The sequence below is a fragment of the Stegostoma tigrinum genome, chromosome 5, assembly GCF_030684315.1.
Source record: "Stegostoma tigrinum isolate sSteTig4 chromosome 5, sSteTig4.hap1, whole genome shotgun sequence".
NCBI classification, from domain to species: Eukaryota; Metazoa; Chordata; class Chondrichthyes; order Orectolobiformes; family Stegostomatidae; genus Stegostoma; species Stegostoma tigrinum.
The window spans coordinates 53,227,901-53,253,915 of record NC_081358.1 but is presented as its reverse complement, the minus strand read 5'-3'; the positions used below and the strand labels follow the sequence as shown (position 1 = coordinate 53,253,915).

Genomic DNA, 26,015 nt, shown 5'->3' with positions numbered 1-26,015 from the left:
TTCACTACCCCTTTACTATTAAAAATGCACTGCTTTGATTTTTATTCTGCTGTGTTGTGCATAATCTGCATTGTTCTAACAAAAGTAAGTTTAGAAATATGAGGCTGCTTTGCTGCCTAATTTATCCTCCTGTTTCTGGCACTATCCTTCCAAGAATGGTATAATGGGGGGAATTTTGACATAAGTGTCTGAGTACCTCATGCAAAAACAAGACCTCCTTCAGCAGAGATATTAAGAATTCCCGATGCTGGAGTTAGAGATGGTACAGTGTGGAGCTGGAGCACAGGCAGCATTAGTGGAGCAGGAAAGTTGACAATTCGGGTCGGGACCCTTCAGCCGGGATTGTTTATGATTCCTCTGCTCAATCCAAATACATTATTTGAATAAGGATAAAATATCAGCTGATCACAGTACCTGTGCTGAATCACTACTTTGGGTTCTGAGACCTAGTGATGTGCTACTGAGCAGCACTTACAAGGATGGTGATAATTTGGTGCTCATTGTGAAACTTTGCCCTGGAAAAGACTGATTCCCAATCGCATTAAGTGGAACCCTAAAGCAGAATGTCCTAAGGGCTCAGCAGAGGAGAACAAATAGAACCATTCAAGAATATGATAACTCTTGAGTAGGAAATGTACAGGTGACCAGCTCCTCAGTCATCCTGTATATATTCATGCCACACTCTTAGAAATAAGCACTCACTTACAACACATTACATTTTTCATGTAACTCTTAACTATGTTGTTTTATAACACCCAATGAACTATGCTACAGAATTTTGCAAGAGCATTCTTAAGCATCATATGCTTAAATTTCAGTGCAACCAGGTTTTTAATTTACCTCAAACTAAGGATGCTGGTGAAACTCAGATTGATGAGTTACATGAGGCTTGACAAAACAAAGATTGTTTCTCAATTTAGGAGCAAATTACTGCAGATGCTGGAATCTGAAGTGAAAACAAAGTGCTGGAGAACCACCTCCGGTCAAGCAGCATCCATAGAGAGAAAGCAAGCTAACGTTTCAAGTCTACGTCACTTTTCATCAGAAGTGGGCAGGTTCTGGACAAATGAAGAGAGAATGGAGTCAAGGTACCCTGACTCCACAAGGCCGCACTGTGTCCACCTAAATCAACAGTTCCTCTGATGCCCTCTGCCAAATTGACAATTTTCAGTTCCCTGGCCCTTATTGCTCCCTATTCATCAGGGATGTCCAATCCCTCTATACCTCCATTCTCCATCAGGATTGTCTGGGAGTTCTCAGCTTCTTCCTTGACTAGGAGTCTAGACAAACCCCATCTACCACTAACTCTCCTCCATTTGGCTGACTTGAGCTTTCACTGAACAATTTCTCCTTTAATTCGCTTCTGCCAAGTCAAAGGAGTGGATCCCAGTTATGCCAGCTTCTTTTATGCGGTATATGGAAGAATCCTTGTTCCAGTCCTACACTGGCCTCCTCCCACAACTCTTTTTCTTTGGCACATTGGCAATTTGTTTTGGTGCTGCTTCAAGCTCCTGCCTGGACCTTGAAAAATTTGTTCATTTTGCCTCCAATTTCCACCCTTCTATAAGTTTCACGTTGCTCATTTCCAACACTTCCCTTCCTTTCCTTGACCATTCCGTCTCCCTTTGGGGAAATAAACTACCCACTGCTATCTATTACAAAGCCACTGACTCCAATAGCTGTTCGCACCCCACATCCTTCAAGGATTCCATCCCATTCTCCTTGCTCTTTCACCTGTGTCATATCTGTTTGGTCAATGCTACCTTCCAAAACACTGCTGCTGACATGGCTTGCTTCTTCTATAACCGTAGTTTCCTGCTCACTGTGGTTGACAGGGCCCTGAACCGCATCCGATCTATCACCTGTGAGCTTCCACCCTTGCCCGTTCCCATCATTCTCAACAGTGTGATGAGTCCCCCTTGATTTCACTTTTTTCACCCACCAGTCTCTGCATTCAAAGGATCATTTTCTGCTATTTCAGGCAACTCGAGCAGAATGTCACTACCAAACACGTCTTCCCCTCACACCCCTGTCTGCATTTCGCATGGATCATTCCCTCTGTGACACCCTAGTCCATTCCTCGACCACCAACACTATTTCCCCCCCCCCTTCCCTAATACCTTTCCGTGTGACCACAGAAGGTGCAATACCCGCCCTTATCACCACCTCCCTGCTCACCTTCCAAGGGTCTAAACCGTCTGTTTTGGTGAAGCAGCATTTCACCTGTACCACTCCAATCTTGTGTGTTGTGTTCACTGCATTCAATTTGGCCTACTCTATTTAGAGAAACTAAACGCAGACTGGGCGATCACTCACTTTGCAGAATACACCCAGCCTGTGCGCAAGCATGACCCTGACCTTCCCATAGCCAGTCATTTTAACATTGGTCTTGCTCACGTACCCACTTGTCTCTCGGCATGCAACAGTGCTCCGTTGCAATATCTCATCTTCAAACTAGGCAGTCTACAAGCTTCTGGACTCAAAATTGAGTTCAACACCTTCAAGTTGTGCATACATTTCCTTCTGTTTCTTTTAGCTTTGCTTGTTACATTCTGTCACCCTCTCTGCCCTCCACCCACTCCAGTAGGACTGTCATTTCTTTCCAGTCTGGCAGTTAAGCATACCATTGTTCTGTTATTCTCAGATTCCAATCACTTAATCTTAACTGTCAACATATTTTCTCCCACAGCACTCAAATCACCTCTCTTCTTCCCCCCCCCCCCCCCCCACCGCCCCCACTAAATCTTACCCCCTTCACTTCAGCTCTGATGATGAGTCATCTAGACTCAAAATATGAGTTTGCTTTTTCTTCATGGATGCTGCTTGAACTGCTGTGATCTACAGCATTTTTTGTTTTCAGTTCAAACTTTGTTTCCATCTCCACAAATGCTGCTGGACCTGCTAAGTTTCTCCAGAATTCATGTTTGTTGCAGATTTCCAGCACCAGCAGTATTTTTCTTTATTCAAGTGTATCAATAAACCTGTTTGGTGAAAGCACACTTTGTTTTTTGTCAGCAACCTAGTCACTCGCTATGTACAAATTTTATCTCGGTATCAGGGGATGTGTGGTTGAGTCAATTAAGTACTCCGGGCATGGATGATCCCTGCCCTGTGTCCAGCTAAGGGTCAATGCTCAGAGCTACGAGTTATGGCCATCAACAGAACAGTGAATTTTTGCAGAGATGAAGGAATAGCTAGAACACCCAGGAAATGGCTGCTTGCTTGTGGAGGATCTCTTGGGAAGAGAATTTGTGTTTTATTTAAACACAGACAAGGAAGGCTGTGAGAAACCAACTAATGCATTATTTTCTTAGGTAGAAGTTGAAAATAGGAGGCTGTTATGAATAACTAATGAGTATTAAACAGTACAAAAAAGTTATGTTAGACAGCAAGTATTTGAAAGGAATGTCATTTGTTATAAATGCAAATAATTTGAAAATAAAGTCTGGGCTTATTACAAACGTGCTCAAACAGTAAAATCTCACTTTAGAAGAGACACCTGGAAAGCAAACAGGAATTGGCTTATGATTCAAGATATCCCAGAACTTTTCACATGTAATAGGTTTATTTCAAAGTTAATACCATTTGGATGAACACTGGCATGAGCTTGTTTGTTGTGTCAAGTGACCTTTCTCTATGTTGCATATCCTATATAATATGTAAAAGCATACAGACATTATCACAAAGGACAATAAACAGTAGTTAATGCCACTCAGCCTATTTGTTGCAGAATTTCTTGATTTAGTTTATTAAAGTGATTGCCTCCCAACCACAAACATGGAATTTAAACTTCAAGAATTTAACACTCAACTGCAATGTACCCACATACAGTTTTCATAATGGAGAATAGGGAAATAATCTGCTCTCTTGAGACAAGTCTGTAATTTAAACATTTTAAATTCACAGTGTATGTCAAATCTAATGAATTTTTTTTAATGCCACTTAAAAATACAGAAAGCCCAGCAATTGGAAGGCATGAAGGTACAGGACCCACCTGTTAAGCACCTATATACTGCTGCACATGGGCCAGGAGAAACAGAAGTGCTTCCACTTACTTGAACCAATGTAACATTCTTCCCTACCTATTTTTGGCTCTGTTACTTAATCCACTAATTGCCTCAATTTTCTCTCTGGCTTGTGATCTTCTCTCCTTCCTGTGATCTGCTCTCTATCTCTTCCCAACCACTGACTGCTGCAGTTACCCATGATCTCTCACTCTTCTCCATTCCCTGACTGTAACCTGGTGCTGCTGTCCTTCCGACCCAACACACCCAGTTTCTTAAACTGTTTCGTTGCTATCCTGGGAGCAAAGGTAATAAGAAAAATGTTTTAATTAGGTTTTGCCATTAAATTCAGCTTGAAATCTCAGTTACAACTGTCTCTCCCTCCCTTTAACTATCAGAACTGTGTTCTTTAAATTAAGAGAACAAAAGCAGGAATTGGAATTGATGTTCATAATGGAGTAATCATTACCAGAGTTTGAATGGAATGATATGTTGAGTTAAAAGGCTTGGCCTTATTCCTGAATTTTAAATCCATTTTTAAAAGTGAAAATCAACCAAGAAATGGTACCTTTCTGAAAGTCCTTTTTCATATCTATTGTATTGATTGTACTTCTAAAAAATTTATAAGTTACCTTTTCAGAGATTTGTCTTCTACAATGTTGGTATTTACAGTCTGTGCAAGACACAGTGAGACAAAACTGAAAGTTGGGAGGAGGTGAGATACCTTGAAAGTGTACGTCATTGAATAAAGTTGTAGAAAAGAATCAATAAGCTGTGAGAGAACAAGATTTATACAGGTCTTTCGGCCCACTAAGTCTGCACCGAGGTAACTACCACTAAAGGTGCACTAATCCCAATTTCTTGTGCTGTACCATATCCCTCAATATTATGATATCTGAACTGCTCCAAATATTTTTTTTAAAGCTTGTAAGTTTTCTGGCCTTCATTACTTTACTACGCAGTGCATTCCTGATTCCTACCACATGCTGAGTGCAAATGTGTTTTTTCCCAAATCCCTTCCAAGTTTCCTGCCTGTTATCCTAAGACTGTGCCCTCCCGTGAATGATCCGTCAACCAAGAGGAATCACTGCTTTCTATCCGCCCCTTCTATATCCCTCATAATTTAATACACATCAATCATGCCCTCCGTCCGTCTCCTCTAAACTGAAGAAAACAATCAAAGTCCATTTAGTTTCTTCTTACAGCTGAATTTCTCCATCCCAGGCAACATCCTGGTAAACTTGCTTTGTACCCCCTCTAGTGCTATCACATCCTCCCTGTAGTGAGGTGACCAGAACTGCACACAGTACTCCAGCTGTGGCCTAACCAGTGCTTTGTAGAATTCCAACATTACCTCCTTGCTTTTTTACTCTATGCCACAACTGATGAAAGCAAGTGTCCCAAGTGTAATTTAGCAATCAGAAGGGAACAAGAGTAGCAGCAAACAGTTAGAGTCATACAGCATGAAACAAACCTTTCAGCCCAATGTCCATGACGATCAGGTTTCCTAAACTGAACTAGTCCCATTTGCCTGTGTTTGGCCCATATCCCTCTGAACCTTATGTACCTGTCCAAATGTCTTTTAAGTATTGTAAATGTATCCACCTCCACCACTTTCTCTGTCCACTTGTTTCATATATGCACCACTCTCTATGTGGGAAAAAAAAGTTGCCCCTCAGGTCCCTTTTAAATCTTGCCCCTCTCGCGTTATCCTAACACCATCCAGTATTGTGCTCCACATCCCTGGGGAAAAGATAGTGGCTATTCATCTTATCTATGCCCTTAATGGTTTTATAAACCTCTATGCAGTCACCTTCAGCCTCTTACGCACCAGGGCAAAAGGTCTCAGTCTGTCCAGATAACTGAAACCTTCCAGTCTCGGTAACATCTTTGTAAATCTTTTTTTTGCAACCTTTCCAATTTTATAGCAGAGTGACCAAAATAATATGCAGTACTCAAAATGTGGCCTTGCTATTGTCTTGTACAGCTGTAACATGACATCCCAACTCCTGTACCCAATGCTCTGACTGAAGAAGGCAAATAATACACGCACCACCTTTTACCCCTCTGTTTACCTGTGATTTCCTAGGTCTCTGTTTGACAATGCTCTCCAGGGCCCTGCCATTAACTGTGTAAGTTGTTAGTTATACTAAAATGCAACATCTCACATTTATCTAAGTTAAACTCCATCTGCCATTCCTCAGTCCACTGGACCAAATGATCAACATCCTGTTGTAATCTTAAATAATCTCTTCACTATCCACTATACCACCAATCTAGGTGTCATCTGCAAAAGTACTAACTATGCCTCTTATATTCTAGGTGTCACCTGCAAAAGTACTAACTATGCCTCTTATATTCGCATCCAAATCGTTTATGTAAATGACAAGCAATAATGGACCGGCACCAATCCTTGCAGTACACCACTGGTCACAGACCTCCAGTCTGAGCAACAACCCTTTACCACAATCCACTGTCTCCTCCTATTGTCAAGGCAAATGTGTATCCACTTAGCTAGCTCTCCCTGGATCCATTGTGCAAGTACTGTGGACAGGTTGTAAACAGTAATAACAAGAGCTGAGAGAGCCATGGGTACCTTCCTGACAGCCAGAATGTCAGACTGCTGAACTGCTGGTATTGGAAAACAAAAGGTGAACAAATATCTGCCCTGCCTTCACTTCAGTTTTCTGTTGGCAAAATTGCTTTTTAGCTACAAATCAGTGCAAGAGTTGGAAAATGTGTAGACTTAATCCCTTGTAATCACCAGTAATAATAATTTCCTGAACCTTGGTTTAATTTATCCTTTATATAAGTAACTAGAACTTTATTCATGTTGCAGACTGTTTTATTATGAAATTATGGTAAAAGCTATGTAACATTGCAATGTGATTGTGTATTCATTTGTCAATCCATCTATAAATTTGGCAAATACTTCCTGAAACCTGTGCGTATCTGATTAGAAAAATGTGCAGAGATTCGAACATTTTAGTTCTTTGCCCATTTTTACAGTCTGATTATCATATATATGCTAGAAAATTGGCATTGCACCACTGGAAAATCAGTACTAAATTCTGTGCTTTTGAGCAATATCCTTTAGATAAGTTAAAACTGTTTTCAGTAACCATGCAATTACCCTTACAGGATAACTAAGACACTAATAGAAGAAGATGGTGTGAAATGGAGAGAAAAAGTGTCAGCAATCCCAGTAGTCCCTGTATCTGCACAGCAACATAGGTGGGACAAAGATTCTATTTCCTGTGCTGCTGAAAGTAAAACCCAGATGACTAATGAAAACCAACACACCTCTCCAAACAAGGGTAATGGCAAAACTCATCGACTATTGTTGATGTCATCACAAATAATTTTGACTTATTGTTGTGAAATATTGGTCTCATCATATATTGAAACTTGTCTAGATGACCAGAACGAATATTTACTGTTGCACCTAAAACAAAATTGCTCTGAGTTTTTAGTGCATGTCGACTTCAATCTAACACTTACAGTCAAATTGGTAACTGGAGCCAGTACTTCTGCATCCCATTGCAAGAGCTGAATGCATAATCCAAGTCAATGCATTAGTGTAGTGCTGTGGGACTAATGCATTGTTGGAGGTGCTACCTTTTGAGTGAGACTATATCTGATATGTCTGTTCTGATAGACATAAAATGGTTGTCTTCTTTGAAGTCTGATATTCTGGCAGCAACTTGGCCGGCATTTAGCCTAGATTCAACAAAAGTTTTTATCTTTCTTTTGCTTTTGTGGGGCTTTGCTATGGTGAATTTGACTGCCACATTTGTCAAAACACAATAATAACTAAGTTACGTTGAGATATGTGGAGAACATAAAAGATACTACAAAACTAAGTTATTTCTTAACTTGCTGTCTGGCATAAAAATGATGTTGCAATTTAAAATTTTGCATTTATACAGCCCTTTCATATTTCACGGAGACATATCCAGACAAAAAAGTGAATGATAAACCTTAAAAAGTGAAACCAGGAGGTTTAGTCTAAACAAAAACAGAAGTTGCTAGAAAAGCTCAGCAGGTCAGGCAGCACCTTTGAAGAAAAAATCAGAGCTAATCTTTTGGTCAGAGATAATGTGAACTGCAGATGCTGGAGAATCCAAGATAACAAAGTGTGAAGCTGAATGAACACAGCAAGCCAAGCAGCATCTCGGGAGCACAAAAGCTGACATTTCGTGCCTAGACCCTTCTTCAGAGAGGGGGATGGGGAGAGGGTTCTGGAATAAATAGGGAGGGGTGGGGGAGGCGGGAGGCGGACCAAAGATGGATAGAGGAGAGGATAGGTGGAGAGGAGCGTGTAGGTGGGGAGGGGATAGGTCAGTCCAGGGAGGACGGACAGTCAAGGAGGCGGGATGAGGTTGGTAGGTGGGAAATGGAGGTGCACCTTGAGGTGGGAGGAGGGGTAGGTGAGAGGAAGAACAGGTTAGAGAGGCAGGGACAAGCTGGGCTGGTTTTGTGATGCACTGGGGGAAGGGGAAGAGCTGGGCTGGTTTAGGGATGCAGTGGGGGAGGGGGAGATTTTGAAGCTTGTGAAGTCCACATTGATACCATTGGGCCGCAGGGTTCCCAAGTGGAATATGAGTTGCTGTTCCTGCAACCTACGGGTGGCATCATTATGGCACTGCAGCACCCCAGGATGGACATGTCGTCTAATGAATGGGAGGGGGAGTTGAAACAGTTCACGACTGGGAGGTGCAGTTGTTTATTGCGAACCGAGCGGAGGTGTTCTGCAAAGCGGTCCCCAAGTCTCCACTTGGTTTCCCCAATGTAGAGGAAGCCACACCAGGTACAGTGCATGCAGTATACTACATTGGCAAATGTGCAGGCCCAGTTCTGAGGATGGGTCACTGGACTTGAAATGTTAACTCTGATTTTTAGTTCACAGATGTTGCCAGACCTGCTGAACTTTCCAGTATTTCCTGTTTTTGTTCCTGATTTACAGCATGTGTAATTCTTTTCATTTTTATTAAGTATAGTCAAAAACTTGGTCAGAGGTGGCATTTAAAGATTGTTCTAAATAAAAGACAGGGCAAGGCTGTAATATTAATGAGGAAAATCAGGGTGTGGGCCTAAAAAGCTGAAATCCTGGTTACTAATGAGGAATTTGAGCACTTTTAAAATAAATTCCTTTGGTAGTGTTCATAGCTGTTTATTTTGCATATACCGAATAAAAATTATGAATAATGAGCATCCAAAATAACTCCTGTATGGGTATTGTGACTGACATCTGTTTAATGTTAATGTTTTCCCCACCCTGTCATTTTTGAGATGATACATAAAATATAATAAAATTGATTATTATTTACCACTCAATAACTGAACGCCACAATCTTAGGCTCTGTTGTACTCACCCTGAATTCCAAGTATTTCTAAAACCAGTTAACTCCTTGGACCAATGTTGTTGAGTTGATTTTTACAATGAATGAGAACTATTAGCACTGCTGATCAGACAGTTGTTGCCTATCCTGATGCGACTTGCCACCTGTGTCTAGCAGCCTTGTGCATCCTTTGTAGAGCATCTCACTTTGCCTTCCTATTCTGCCCTGTCTAGCATCGACTGTTCCCCATATAAACACCACACACAATGCTACATGCATGCTTGATATAGTTGTTGCCTTGTCGCATACTTGTCTGCTGTATTGCATGAGCATTGCTTGCCTTTCACTAAATCCATATGTGCTTGGGCCAGGTACATCCTCTGCTGCAAGTCTCTGCTGTTGGCCAGGTACTTGTGCAAGAGATGTCTCTGTTCCCTTAGCTGTGAAATTTGTTTACTTAGTCTCTTGTCTCTGCAAGTACAGCATGGCCTTTCCATCCCTCCTTGTAAGTTGTCTCACAAAAACAATTCACACTTTAATGAGATTATGCTTGTGTGTTTTTAGCAAAATTGTAATTTTCCATGTACTATTTCTAAATCAGCTGCTAAAGATTACTCCCTTAACTGGACCAGAGTGACAGGCCAGCTTGAAAAAAATGACAATTACTCATACCTGGAACAGGAAAATCAGGTTGTTGCTGCTGCTGCAGCAGCAGTATTATACTGTCTCAGGTTGTTGTCACTGATATTCCTCCACCTTCTTAATCTTTCTTCATTGCCATGTGGATGATGACATCAGGTATGCATCATTTTTTTCAAATGTTGAATGAAAAGACGCCTCAATTGGGAGAAACAAATGATGCCCTCATTTCCCTGCTTTCAATAATTTTCAAATTGTTTAATTTTATTTGCTCCTCTAAACCATTCCTGCACTTGGTACTGTTCCAAGTGCAGTACAATAATAGCTAATGCAATGCTAAGAAATTGATGCAAAAAAAATGTTTTTTAAGCTGTCATTATGGTAGCTAAGTTTTCATTGGTCTAATAAATTTAAGAACTCATGGTGACGAGTTTGGTGTTTCAAACTCCTTTTTTTGGAAAACCCCAGTAAAGCCCTGTACTGCTGTACCAAAATGTTTTTGCTGTCCCTTTATTTTGATTGATTATGTTAGCTGAATTTCAATTAGCCTAATCAAGGAGGTCATGATTATTATATTGGTGTATCACACCCTCATCCGAAAACTCCAGAAGAGTGAGTTTTGAGAAGATTTGTAGCTCAGGTTGAGGATCTGGATGTGAGTTTGCTCGCTGAGCTGGAAGGTTCGTTTTCAGACGTTTCGTCACCATACTAGGTAACATCATCAGTGAGCCTCCGACGAAGTGCTGGTGTTATGTCCCGCTTTCTATTTATCTGGTTAGGTTTCCTTGGATTGGTGATGTCATTTCCTGCATTGGTGATGTCATTTCCTGTTCTTTTTCTCAGAGGATGGTAGATTGATTTGGAGCCAATGTGTTTGTTGATGGAGTTCCAGTTGGAATGCCATGCTTCTAGGAATTCTCGTGTGTCTCTGTTTGGCTTGTAACACCAGCGCTTCATCAGAGGCTCACTGATGATGTTACCTAGTATGGTGACGAAACGACTGAAAACGAACCTTCCAGCTCAGCGAGCAAACTCACATCCAGAACTCCAGAAGAGCTTCACATAAAATTTGCCTCATGCACACATCAAATTCATTTATAGTAGATTCTGAAAGACCTTGATAATTTCATCGCAGACATCAAAATTCAACAGTATTTCATTAGTATGGAACCTTGTATGAAGTTCTTAAGCATTGAAGAATATTGAGAAATCTTTACTCTAACAGGCTGCAAGCAGGAACTCTGATTAGTTTAACCTTTGTGGCTGACAAATAGTAAATAATAGTGTAAATGGTCAGTTGGAAAGTGTTGTCACCCTGAACAGAAGATAAATGAAATAACTAAATAACTTGATAGAAGTTTCTGAGAGGGGAAACCAGGAGAGTGATGTGGAAAATGCAGTCTAAACACACAGATTTTAGCAATGGCTGACTCCTCAAAGTTGAAATTTCATGGGATCCAAGGAAAGGCGGGAAGCTGTGTGCTGACTTTATTCAGGGCAGGAAGGAAAAAGTAATTATTGAGAGACGTTTTTGTGATTAATAGGGTTCATTGGCCTCCATATTTTCCTTGCATTTCATGTTATGTACAAATTGTTTAGTCTTGAATGTAGGGAATCTCATGAAGAGATTTGTAATCAGTAGTAAAGTTCGCCATATGATGTAATGAAGAAAGCTGCATACTGCAAGAACATATAGGAGGATATCAGAGGGTCAGAAGAATGGCAAATGAAATTCAGTCAGGAGAAGTGTAAGGTAATGCATGTAGGAGAACAAGCAAGGCAAAGGAATATACAATAAATAGTAGGATCCTGAAAAGTCTGGAGGCCCTAAGGGATTGCATGTCTGTTAGGTCACAGGAAAGGCCGTTAAGATGCAGGGGGCATTGTTTAGCTCATTTAGCTGGATGGCCGTTTGCAATGCAGAGTGGGCCAATAGTGCAGGTTTAGTTCCCATTCCCAGGTAACCATGCAAGTCCCATTGGTGGCTGAGGTAGAAAGCGTCATTTCATTAAAAAAAAAGCTTGGTGCCAAAAACTAAAAAGTTCCACACCAAGACCACGAAGGTGTGGTCTGGCAGGATGACGTATTGTTTGGCTGGCACAAACATGATGGACCAAAAGGCCTACTTTTTTGCTTACATTTCTACACGTAATAAATATTCTGATCACAAATGCAGCATCACGTACTTGAAGAACTCGAGTTGCTCAGATTTTTTTTACTGAAGATTTGTTTTAAAATTTTCTGTTCTGTTTGAATTCTTCCAGGCAAAAATGTAGAAGAACATTTTATTTCCTTGAAGCAGGAAGGTAATTGTTTTGTGAAGAAGACCCAGTACAAAGAAGCCATTGCAAAGTATAGTGAATGCCTAAAACTGAAAAATGATGATAGCACCATTTACACAAACCGGTAAGAAATATAGCTTTATACTCTGTTAAAATTTATAACTTCATAGTACATTATGAAGAAAGAACTTCTATGAACAAAATCAGAAGGAAGGAGCTCCCATGGTAGCTGATGCATAGGAATAGTATGAAAACTTAACAAAACATACATGTGGTATTTGAATTCTTTCAACACCAATTTAGTCTTAAGTACCCTTTCTGTGCAATGGTATGTGTAGTTTGAAGTCAGTCACACGTGTGTCCCCCTAGTAAAGATTAATCCTCTTATTCAGGGTAGCTTTTCTTCACATTTTATGAAGAAGAACCAAATATTTATAGTCATGAATACTTTTGTTGCAATACTAGTATCACCTGTATGCCAACTTGGCACACACGTAACTCAAAAAAAGTATAGTCTAAAATTTTTGGCAGTATAGTGCCTCACACGGGTAAATGCAAGTTACAAAATCAGCCCTGGAGGCACATGTGCAATTTTGACTTTCTGAAAACAAACAGCTCTCATTTATAGTTTCAAACATGACATTAATTGACCCTGTGCCAAATGCTACATTCTGTTCAGAAGTTTTGCACGATACCCAACTTACCCACATAAAATAAGCATGATGTAATTTAAACCCTTGAAATTGGGTTTGTAAAAGTTAACTTGTGTTGGTTTAGTTAATTTTTTTCATACAAAATATTGTTTGGATTTTCTACGTGCATCAATCTCTGTTGTATTGGAAGTGATGATTTTGCATCTTCCTTATTTGCAATTTGAATTTGCAACAACGTAGAAGCTTAGGAATGGTAATTCATTTTAGGATTCCTGTAGCACCACGAATTTAGGTGATTTAACAAAGGAACACCAAAGGTAAGATGCTGACTCCTTCAACATTGAGTACTTCAAGATTTACAGACATTCCTAGTTGGGGATATAAAACGAAGTTTGTCATGCATGCTGCCACTACACAATTTCTTAAACAGCAATGACCAATCCAGTAGCTGTGAATGCAAGAATGGTGCTAATAGTTAGAGCCACCTAATCCTTCTAAGTTTCAAAACTACCATTGCCAAATCAGGCATGTGACACATACTACATTTCCCTAATGGAAAGGAAGCATCAAGTGGATTGGGTATAAAACTCTTATCAAGTGCTCGGATTCTCATCTCATCTCTTTCCGTAAAATGTCCCACGAGTTTAATTCCTGTTTTAAAAAATGAAGAAACAGGTGCCCACCCCACCAGAAAAAGTCGAATTTGGTATTCTTGCCCCAGAAGTGCAAAGTAATGCTCATCTTCAACAAGTGAGAATGTAACCACCTGCCCTCTACAATGTAGAGTTAGCAAAGATAGTAACATATTGACAATATCACTGGAGAGCAACTAATGGAATTTAAATCTAATTGAATCAAGAATTGAAAGCTAATCTTGATACTGGTGATTGAGAAACTATAATTTATTGTATAAAAAATCTGGTTTACTGATGCCCTTTAATGAAGTAAATCTGCCATCTCTACCAGCAATGTGGTTGACTCTAAATTACCGTTTGAAAAGTCCAGCAAGCTGTTAGTCCAAGAGCATTTGAGGATGGACAACAAATGCCTAAATCCTATCGAAAAATAATTTTAAAAATTATTAATTACCATTACTGAATCCCTCACCTCCAACATCCCACAGGAGTTAGCATGGACTGGAAACTAAACTAAACAGGGCATGTGAATACTGTAACTCCAAGAATATGTCAGAGGCCAGGAATTCTACAGTGTATAACTCGCCTCCTAACATCCCATTTCGAGTCCAACATCTAGAAGTCACAAGTTAGGAGCATGATGGAATACTTCGATGATTGCAGCTCTAATTGTACTCAAGAAGGGTAATATCATATAGGACAAAGCACCCCACTTGTTTAATTCCCCCCATCCACCACCTTTAACACTTACTTCCCACACCACTCTCATGTAGTGGCAATAGTATATGCCACCAACAGGATGCCCTACAGCAATTCACCAAAGCTCCATCAACAATATTTTCCACACCTAAAACCTTCTACTGCCCATAAGGATAAGGACAGCGGATGCATAGAAACATGACTCTTTGTACCTTCCCCTCCTAACTATGTATCATTCTGAAGTCATAGACAAGGTAATCAAGAAATGAGTCAAAATCCTGGAACTCTGTTCCTAGCAGCATTGTGATGTAACTATTCCCCACCCCGAGTGAATGTCAGTTCGAGAGACGGCTGAACACCACCTTCTCAGTGAAAGATTAGCAACAAATGCTGGCCTAAGCAGCAATGCCCTCATTCTGTGAATGAATAATAAAGATTCCTGATAATAGAAATTATGTTTCTTATTTGCTTCCAGGTCCAGCTATTTTAACTGTCTGTGCAATGTCCTTACACATAGTATATAACTTTGTTTTCACAGCAATGTACCCAACAACCCCCCCCCCCCCCCCCCCCCACACCCCTTTGCCACTACAAATCCTGCAACAAGCTTTCCAGGGCCTGTCAGCAATTGCTAGTTATTGCATTAATCAAGTTTATCACATTGAAAAATCACTTCAAGTTTTTAGGTGAAATGCAGTCATGAGCCAGCCTGTTGTAATACTGCTCAGCTAGGAGATGTGCTGTAGCAGTCCAGCAGTGACTCTTTGTGTTTATTTTTGCCCCTCCCTCTCTGAGGATGCACTAGACTCCATTCAGTGATGTTCAACGCAACTGAGATCATGATCTAGCAGTGTAAATCTATACAGTGTGGAGATTACTTTATTTTATTCATTCACGGGATGAGGGCATCGCTGACCAGCATTTATTGCCCATCCCTAACTGCCCAGCGGGTAGTCAGAGTCAAACACATTGCTGTGGGTCTGAGGTCACATGTAGGCCAGACCAAGGTAAGAATGGCAATTTCCTTCCCTAAAGGGCATTAGTGAACCAGATAGGTTTTTCTGACAATTGACAATGGATTCATGGTCCATATTCCAGATATTTATTGAATTCAAATTCCACCTTCTGCCCTTGCGGGATTTAAACCCGGGTGCCCAGAACATTATCTGGGTCTCTGGATTAACTGTCCAATAAGAATACCACTAGGCCATCGCCTCTCCCTGACCTGGAGGTACACAAGAGGGTCAGGCAGTATCAGAGGAGCAGGAAAGGCAATGTTTCAGGTTTACATCCTTCATCAAGCGGTGTGGAAGTATTGAGTGCGATCATTCCGAGGCTTTCCATTTTTGTGCCTTCAGCAACGAAACCCTGCTCCTCCTCCATCTTTTTTCAACAGCTGTGCTGCAGTTGAGTAAAAATATAGTCAAAATTTTATTTTATTTTGAATTAATTTTGGAGGATTTAGTTAGTAAACTGGCTGTGGTTGATTTGCTCCCCGAGCTGGTTCATTAGTTCACAGATGTTTCATTACCCTGCTGTGTAACATCAATGCAGCCTCCAATGAAGCATTGTTGTGTTTTTCTGCCTGGTATTTAAACTCTGGGGTACGTTGGAATTGGGTACCTCATTTCCAGTTTTTGTTTGCCATGGTGTATATATAGGGTCTAATTCTACGTGATTATTGATGGCCGTCTTGGTGGACAACTAAGCCCGTATAAATTCCCATCCTTGTCTATGTTTGGCCTGTCCTAGTATCCTGATGTTGTCCCAGTTGAACTGATGGTTCTGCTTATCAACGTGATTGGAAATGAGTGAGTACTAGTCATGTCCTTTTGTTGCTAATTGGTGTTCATGTATTCTTGTGGCCAGTTTCCTTCCTGTCTGTCCAATGTAGTGTTTATCACAGTCGTTGCATGAGATTTTGTAAATCACATTGGTTCTGTGCGTCGTTGGTAAAGGGTCTTTGGTTCGAGTTAGCAGTTGGCATAGGGTTGACATCGGATTGTATGCCACTGTGATGCCCAATGGTCGTAGGAGTCTTGTGGTCAGTTTGGATACATTCCTGATATATGGTAACATGACGAGTGTGTCAGGGCATACTGTATCTTCCTGTTATTTGTGTGACAGGAATCGTCAGACCCAGCTGTTTAGGGATCCGTTGTCCTTAAATACTTGGTAGAGGTATTCCCCTTGTTTTGGCATAGTTCAATTAGGACAACATCAAGATCCTAGGACAGGTCAAACAGAGACAAGCACAGGAATTTCTAGAAGCTTGGCTCTCCACCAAGAAAGCCATCAATAAACATGTAGAATTAGACCCTATAATCTATACCACTCCCAAGAAATACTGGAAACGACATAACCAATTCCAACGGACCCCAGAGTTTAAACACCAGGTGAGAAAACACAACAGCACTTCATCAAAGGCTGCGCTGATGATGGTGCCCGCAAGGTAATGAAATATGTGTGAACTAATGAACTAGCTCAGCGAGTAAACCAATCACAGCATCCATAACCTAAGCTACAAATCTACTCCAAGAATCTTAGTTAATAAACCTTACATCAACAGTTTGAATTTGTATGTCGTGGCACATTTAAATAGAAAAAGTCATACCAAACTGTTTCACAACAGCACCATCCCAAATGAATATCAAACCAAAGAAGAAAATATTTGAAGACATGATCAAAACCTTGACGAAAGTTGCAAATATTAAGGATTACCTTAAGGGACTGGAAGGTGGAGACACTTTGGAATATCAGAATGTTGGACCCAGATGGCTGAAGGCACTGTCGCCAAATTAGGGCCCAGGCGAAGATTCGGACTTCTATGAAGATTTCTGGATTTGTAGAGACGATAAATGTTAAACTGGTGGGAAGTGTTTTCAAGTGTAAATCCCTCAGAGACCAGATCACTCATTTTGAAGAATTGTGGGTGCTAGGTCCATTCTAAATTCATCACACATAGCACAGGAACACAAACAGAAGTTGTTGGAAAAGCGTGGCAGGTCTGGCAGCATCTGTGAAGAAAAAAATCCAGAATTAACGTTTTGGGTCCGGTGACCCAATTTTTTTTTTCTCCATTTTGTTTCTGAGGAAGAGCCACCGGACCCAAAACATTAACTGATTTTTTTTCTTCACAGATGTTGTCAGACCTGCTGAGATTTTCCAGCAACCTCCGTTTTCATTCCTGATTTACAACATCCCCACAGTTCTTTTCAGTTTTCACTTAGCACGGTGTTCATGCCACAGTGGGTTAAGAGTCAGTATTGAGGACTCTCAAAGCAATTCTCTCTTGATTGTAAGTCATTGTGCCACCACAATGGTGGGTCTACCCTCAGTGAACTACACTGCATAGGTCTGGAATTATATGCAAGAACAGTGGATTTTCTTCTCTGCAGACATTAGTGAATAATGTCCCAATTGTTTTTATTACATTTTACTGCATTACTGAAACTAACATTTAATTACATATTTAATCATGAAATTTATATTCTACCAGCTGCCATGCTGCAATTTGAACCTTTATATCCCCGAGGTCTAGGCTGGGCCTCTATTAGTTGTTCAGTAACATTAGCACTATGCCACCAACCAGTTAATCTCCGTGGTCTCTAATCGACCATACCAGGGTAATCTTTTTGTAAAATGCATGAAACTGTAACTCTACTCCAGTGATCCCAAAGATAGACTTGCAAGGGCTAGATTTTATGGGCAACATGGAGGTGGCGAAGTACATAACTTAGGGGTCTGTGCAATTGGGTACCTACCCTACTACGATGTTATGAATGGCAGGGGAATCTTCAGGTCTACTACCCACTCAAGGTCAATTAAGGCCCTTAAGTGTGTAATTAACAAAGTCACCCCTTGCTGCTGCTCAGATTTAAGACAGCCGAAGAGGCCTGAACCCATTCTAGCCCACTGGGTTTGTCCCTGAGGATGCTGGCTGTTACAGATTTGGGGTGTTTCTCAGGTCCTTTTCCCTACATGTGTAGGAATATCTGAATCCCGGATTTTGTAGTTTTGTTACGAAGGACATTGCATGTGAGCAATTTACCATTTTTCTTCCCAATATTTGGGATCGTTAGTTAACTAAATCAATCTGAAAGTTCCTCAAGATGTCACAATTGAGCATTTTTGAAGAAATGTGATTTATTTTGCTTTATATTTTTCTTAGAGCACTGTGTTATCTGAAACTGAATCACTATAAGGAGGCTGAAGAGGACTGTAACACAGCTCTGCAGTTGGAGCCCGCTAATATAAAAGCATTTTACCGAAGAGCCTTGGCTTACAAAGGGTTAAAAGTAAGGCACTGGATTAACCATCTAAAATAAACACTGGAATTTTATCCATTAGTGAATTAAAGCTGTGCTGGTGTGCAGAGAACTTGCCAACATATAGGATTCTGAAAACGCTGTACTAGGACCTTATGATGACCCACAATGCAATATGGCAACCCTGCATGCTCAGATACGACCGGTGATATTAAATGGCTGTAGCAGGATCTGCCACATGCCATGAGCTCAATAATCATCAGCACAAGCGCTACTAATGAGGGGTCATGGAAACGAGGCAGTGGCTTGGGCTCCAGTGGGAGCAGAACAGAAGGTAGGAGTGGGAAGAGAACAAAGGCTATGGGTAAAAGTTGGATTGTGGGAGGCCAAGATTTAGAGGTGTGATGTCCTGCACCAAGAGCAGTGGGGAACCATCCTCTTGCTTTGCGATAGGAAGCTTGGAGAAGATTGGAAGGCTGCTGGATAAGTTGAGAGGGACACTTAAAACAAATTCAGATCCATGCCGTGAAAGGACAATGTTAATTTTAAGCCCAGAATTTTAGGGACCAGAAGCAAACAACATATTGGCAACGTCTGAAAGATCATGAACATTTCTAAAGGTACTGGGCACAGAACTCAGTACAGAAAAGAAAATAGTCCTTTGAAGTTACCTAGTAAAAACAGTATATTAATACTCCCATTTTTTCATGGGTGTTGAGCAGCAAGTGATGTCCAGATACTCCAGCCACTTTATCAGAAGCTGTCTTATTTAGGATATTTAAAGTTCATTACATGATCCTTCGGCATAGATCCTTGTTCTTCAAAGTATTTTTCTCTTCCAGTGCTACACATCCAGTATCGAAGATCTCAGTAAAGTACTGAAGTTTGATGTAAATGTTGCTGAAGCTCAAAAAGAATTGCTAGAGGTAACAGAACTTTTGAAAAAGGAGGGAGAAGGAGAACCTCTTTACAAAATCCGCAACCAAGAGAAAACTAGAAAAAACATTGAAATACAGGAGGTACTTACTTTTTCCAAATCAGCTGATGAGTTTACAGGATATATTTTGTCATTCCCTAACAGAGGAAGCATCTTATTACATCTACCCTGAATATCCCTTTAAGCATATTAGAACATAGAGAACATAGAACAGTACAGCACAGTCCAGGCCCTTTCGTCCACGATGTTGTGCCAATCTATTTGTCCTAATAAAATCAATCTACCCTGCATACCCTACATTTTACTATCCTCCATGTGCCTATTCAAGAGTTGCTTAAACGCCTCTTAAGTATTTGACTCCACTACCACTGCCAGCAGCACATTCCACGTGCCCACCAATTTCTGTGAAGAACCTACCTCTGACATTTCCCCTATACCTTCCTTGAATCACCTTTTAAAATTATGCCCCTTCATAATAGTCATTTCCACCCTGGGGAAAAAGTCTCTACCTATCCATTCTATCTATGCCTGTCATCATCTTGTAAACCTCTATCAAGTCACATGTCATCCTTCTTCACTCCAATGAAAAAAGCCCGAGCTCCCTTAACCTTTCCTCATAAGACCTGCCATCCAGTGCAGGCAGCATCCTGGTAAATCTCCTCTGCATTCTCTTTAAAGCTTCCACATTTTTCCTGTAATGAGGTGACCAGAACTGAACACAATATTCCAAGTGTGGTCTAACCAGAGTTTTACAGAACTGAAGCATAACTTCACGGCGCTTAAACTCACTTCCCCTACCGCTGAAAGCCAACACACCATACACCACCTTTACAACCCTATCAATTTGGGTAGCAACTTTGAGGGATTACGGGATTATGGAATGCTTTGCCCCAGAAGGCAGTGGAGGCCAAATCTCTGAATAGTTTCAAGAAAGAGACAGATAGAGCTCTTAAAGATAGTGGAATCAAGGGTTATGGGGATAAGGCAGGAACAGGATACTGATTGTGGGTGATCAGCCATGATCATAATGAATGGTGCTGGCTCGAAGGGCCGAATGGCCTACTCCTGCTATTGTCTATTGACCCCAAGATCACTCTGTTCCTCCATACTGCCAAGAATCCTGCCATTAACCCTGTATTCTGCATTCAAATTCATCCTTCCAAAATGAATCACTTCACATTTTCCTGGGTTGAATTCCATCTGCCATTTCTTTGCCCAGCTCTGCATCCTGTCAATGTCCCATTGCAACCTATAACAGCCCTCCATGCTGTTCACAACTCCACCAACTTCATGTCATCGGCAGACTTACTAACCCACACTTCCGTTTCCTCATCCATGTCATTTATAAAGATCACAAAGGGCAGAGGCCCCAGAACACCACTGGTCACCAAGCTCCAGGCTGAATACGTCCCATCTACTACCACCCTCTGTCTTCTATTGGACAGCCAGTTTTGTATCCAGAGAGCCAAATTTCCCTTACTTTCCCATGCCGCCGTACTTTTCTGAATGAGCCTACCTTGTGGAACCTTATCAAAGCCTTGCTAAAATCCATATACACCACATCCACTGCTGTACCTTCATCTGTGTTTTCTTACATCCTCCAAAGAATTCAGTCAGACTTGAGGCATGACCTGCCCCCCTCAAAGCCGTACTGACTGTTTCTAATCACACTATGCTTTTCCAAATAATCATAAATACTATCTCTCAGAATCCTGTCCAATAATGTGTCCACCACAGAAGTAAGACTGACTGGTCTGTAATTTCCTGGATTTCGCCTGTTCCCTTTCTTGAACAAGGAAATGGCATTTGCCACCCGCCAATCTTCTAGAAATACTGCAGTGGATGACGCAAAGAACATTGCCAAAAGAGCAGCAATCTCTTCCCTTGCATCCCGTACTTGGCTATATCCCGTCTTGCCCAGGGGAATTATCTATTCACACGTTTTTCAAAATTTCTAACACACCCTCCTTCCTAACATTAACGTGTTCGAGTATATCTGTGTGTTTCATGCTGTACTCTCAAACGTCAAGGTCCCTCTCACAGGTGAATACTGAAGCAAAGTATTCATTTAAGGACCTTCCCTATCTCCTCTGACTCCTCACACAAGTTCCCTTCACTATCCCTGATTGGCCCTACCCTCACTCTGGCCATCCACTTGTTCCTTGGGGTTTTTCTTGATCCTACCCGCCAAGTTTTCTCATACCCTCTTCTACCTCTCCTAAATCCATTCTTCTGTTCCTTCCTGCCTATCTTGTAGACATCTAGAGCCCTGTCCGATCGTTGCTTCCTTCTTTCTCTTGACTAGTTGTTCCACATGTCTTGTCATCCAAGGTTCCTTCACCTACCATCCTTTCCTTGCCTCAGTGGGACAAACCTATCCAGTACCTTTAACAAATGCTCCCTAAACAATCTCCACATGTCTATCGTGCATTTCCCTGAGAACATCTGATCCCAATTGGCGCTCCGTAGCTCTTGTCTAATAGCATTGTAATTCCCCCTCCCCCAATTAAATACTTTCCCATACCATCTGCTCCTCTCCCTCTCCGTGCTATAGTAGAGGACAGGGAATTGTGATCATTATCACTGAAATGCTGTCTCAGTGAGAGATCTGAAATCTGAGCTCGTTCATTGCCAAGCACCAAATCCATTATGATCTCTCCTCTCTTCGGCCTGTCTACATATTGAGAGAGAAACCCTTCCTGGACATACCTGACAAAATCTGCTCCATCTATTTGCACTTAGGAGGCTCCAGTCTATATTAGGGAAGTTGAAGTTGGCCATGACAACAACCTTATTACTTCTGCACCTTTCCAAAATCTGTTTCCCAATCTGTTCCTCAATGACTCTGTTGCTATTGGGGGTGTCAATAGAAACCTCCCAATAAAGTGACTGCTCCTTTCCTGTTTTTCTGACTTCCACCCATACTGATTCAAGGGAGGAAACCTCCTCTATGACCTCCCTTTCTGCAGCTGTGATGCCATCCCTGATTAGCAATGCCACTCCCCCACCTCTTTACCTCCCTCCCTAGATGTTCTTTTGAAACATCTACTCCGGAACATCCAACAAACATTCCTGCCTTCTGGTTATCTAAGTCTCCACAATGGCCACAACATCGTAGTTCCAAGTACTAATTCATTTTCTAACCTTGGCACCCTTATTCCTGATACTTGTTGTAATGAAGTAGACACACCTCAACCCGTTACACTGACTGCCACTTTGCCCTATCAATGGCTTATCCTTCCTCCATAGTTTCTCTGCTTGCTCTATCTGTCTGTACTCTGGCTACCCCATCCTCTGATCTGTAGCTCTGGTTCCCATTCTCCTGCCAAATTTTGTAGGTTTCAATGAGATTACTTAATTCCTTGAAACTCTAGAGAATACAGAGCCAACTTTTAAAAATCTCTCTCTGTTGGACCATTCCAGGAAAAAGTCAATGCATGTAGCATTTCCTCTGGCAAAAGTATTCTTCCTGAGATAAGGAGATGAAACTGAACTCAAGTCTTCATTGTTCTAACCAAATTTTTCTTCCGTTGAAGAAAGACATCACTACTCCTGTACACACAGCCTCTTACAGAAATGCTATAATTGCATTAGCCTTCCTAATGTCGCACCTGCGTGTTGGTCTCTAATTATTTGACAAGGACATGTAGGTTTCTGTGTACATCTAGATTTTCCAGCTGCTTACCATTTTAAAAAATACTTTGCACATCTGCCTTCCTACCAAAGTGGATACATAACCTTAAAGTTTTCAACATTTGTACTCCTTTGCCATGATCTTGCCCACTCACTAAATCTGTCCAAATCCTCCTCATACTAAAATGTGAGGCTGGATGAACACAGCAGGCCAAGCAGCATCTCAGGAGCACAAAAGCTGACGTTTCGGGCCTAGACCCTTCATCAGAGAGGGGGATGGGGAGAGGGAACTGGAATAAATAGGGAGAGAGGGGGAGGCGGACCGAAGATGGAGAGTAAAGAAGATAGGTGGAGAGAGTATAGGTAGGGAGGGGATAGGTCAGTCCAGGGAAGACGGACAGGTCGAGGAGGTGGGATAAGGTTAGTAGGTAGATGGGGGTGCAGCTTGGGGTGGGAGGAAGGGATGGGATGGTTTCCCCAATGTAGAGAAAGCCACACCGGGTACAGTGGATGCAGTATACCACACTGGCAGATGTGCAGGTGAACCTCTGCTTAATGTGGAATGTCATCTTGGGGCCTGGGATAGGGGTGAGGGAGGAGGTGTGGGGGCAAGTGTAGCATTTCCTGCGGTTGCAGGGGAAGGTGCCGGGTGTGGTGGGGTTGGAGGGCAGTGTGGAGCGAACAAGGGAGTCACGGAGAGTTTGGGGAAACCAAGCGGAGGCTTGGAGACCGCTTTGCAGAACACCTCCGCTCAGTTCGCAACAAACAACTGCATCTCCCAGTCGCAAACGATTTCCACTCCCCCTCCCATTCTTTAGATGACATGTCCATCATGGGCCTCCTGCAGTGCCACCATGATGCCACCTGAAGGTTGCAGGAACAGCAACTCGTATTCCGCCTGGGAACCCTGTAGCCTAATGGTATCAATGTGGACTTCACCAGTTTCAAAATCTCCCCTTCCCCAACTGCATTCCTAAACCAGCCCAGTTCGCCCCCTCCCCCCACTGCACCACACAACCAGCCCAGCTCTTCCCCTCCACCCACTGCATCCCAAAACCAGTCCAACCTGTCTCTGCCTCCCTAACCTGTTCTTCCTCTCACCCATCCCTTCCTCCCACCCCAAGCCGCACCCCCATCTACCTACTAACCTCATCCCACCTCCTTGACCTGTCCGTCTTCCCTGGACTGACCTATCCCCTCCCTACCTCCCCACCTATACTCTCTCCACCTATCCTCTTTACTCTCCATCTTCGGTCCGCCTCCCCCTCTGTCCCTATTTATTCCAGTTCCCTCTCCCCATCCCCCTCTCTGATGAAGGGTCTAGGCCCGAAACGTCAGCTTTTGTGCTCCTGAGATGCTGCTTGGCCTGCTGTGTTCATCCAGCCTCACATTTTATTATCTTGGAATTCTCCAGCATCTGCAGTTCCCATTATCTCAAATCCTCCTGATGCTGCTTTATAACTTCCTCGCAACACACATTTGCTTAGCAAGTGTATCATCCACAAATTTGGAAATATTTTTACATTTGGTACCCACATCCAAATCACTAGTACCAGCTGGGGCCAAGTACTGATCAGTGTAGTACCCTGCTAGTCACAGCCTACCAATGCATGAATGGTCCATTTGATCTCGCTCTCTTTTCTGTCTGTCAGCCAGTTTTAATCAGTGCCAGTAAGTTACTTCCGACCCCAAAGGCATAATTTTGCTAACCAATCTCTTGCAGGGGACCCTCTGTATACTCTGTCCATTGACTTGCCTTTATCAATCCTGTTAGTAACTGTCTCAAAAAATGTCCAACAGGTTCATCAAATATGACTTCCTATTCACAAATCCATGTTGACTATGCCCGATAAGTTCATTACTATCTGACTGTCCATTTATTACATTCTTTATAATAGACTTCAGCATTTGTCTACTACTGATGTCCGGCTACCACGTCTGCAGTTCCCTGTTTTGTCTTTGATCCCTTCTTAAATAGTGGGGTGATAATAATTAGCTTGCAATCATCAAGAATTATTCAGGAATAAGTAGAATTTTGGAAGGTGATTACTTAAGCATCCACTGTCTTTGTAGCCACCACCTTCAACAGTCTGGGTTATGGAATACCAAGGCCTTGGGAATTTATCACCTTTCCACCTCATTAGTTTCTACAATGCATTGTTTTTATAGATACTAATATCTTGGATCTTTAATTCTGGGAGATTTATTGTGTCTTTCTTTGTAAAACTCAAGTAATCATTTGGCTTCTCTGACCTTTCTCTACTGTCAATTATAAATTCTTATCACTTCGCCAGTATGGATCCACATTATTCTCAGCAAAATAATTTTTATGTATTTGTAGAGGCTTTTAAAGTCTGTTTGTCTGCATTTGTATTCAATTCACCCTTGTCTTCTCAGTTTCTTGCCCCTCCTTTTCTGCATTCTAAAAATATTTCACTTGTCAGATTTACTAATTCAGGCAACTTTATCAGTCTATCCTTTTAATCTTACTTAATCCTTAACTTCCTTTGTCAACCACATTTGGTTGGCCTTTATTTTGAGTTTTTGTACGGTGAAGGAATACGTAGATGCTGTAAGCCCTGCAGCAGTTTTTTCAATACTACGCATTGTCCATATACATTCATGCTTTTTGTTGAATTTTCCCAGTCCACCTCAGCCAATTAGTGCATCATGCCTTCATAATTTCCCTTATTAAAGTTTAACATCTTTCTTTGGATTGAACCACTCACTTTCAGACATAAAATTAAATGTCTATGGTCATTCATCCATAAAGATTCTTTTACAACAGATTAATTCACCCCTTTTCATTACGCTGATCCAAAATAATACATCGTCTATTTAGCTCTTCAATGCGTGGCATGAGAAAATAATCCCCAGTGTTGCGGAGAAAGAATAGCCGAACCCCTCTGATAATTAAACTAAA

At 41.6% G+C, this 26,015-nt stretch overlaps 1 protein-coding gene across 6 annotated transcripts in view; it reads left to right on the top strand.

Annotated features, from left to right (window-relative positions):
- LOC125451579 (sperm-associated antigen 1-like) overlaps positions 1 to 26,015 on the top strand; it is a 118,071-nt gene that overhangs the window by 78,004 nt on the left and 14,052 nt on the right. For 4 of the 6 annotated variants that reach the window (XM_059645996.1, XM_059645997.1, XM_059646001.1 and 1 more), the window contains 4 exons: positions 7,146 to 7,321; positions 12,250 to 12,391; positions 18,426 to 18,552; positions 19,365 to 19,541. In XM_059645996.1, the coding sequence (XP_059501979.1) occupies positions 7,146 to 7,321; positions 12,250 to 12,391; positions 18,426 to 18,552; positions 19,365 to 19,541 (622 nt within the window). The remainder of the gene's footprint in view (positions 1 to 7,145; positions 7,322 to 12,249; positions 12,392 to 18,425; positions 18,553 to 19,364; positions 19,542 to 26,015) is intronic. The other 2 variants (XM_059645999.1, XM_059646000.1) reach the window with 2 other exon arrangements.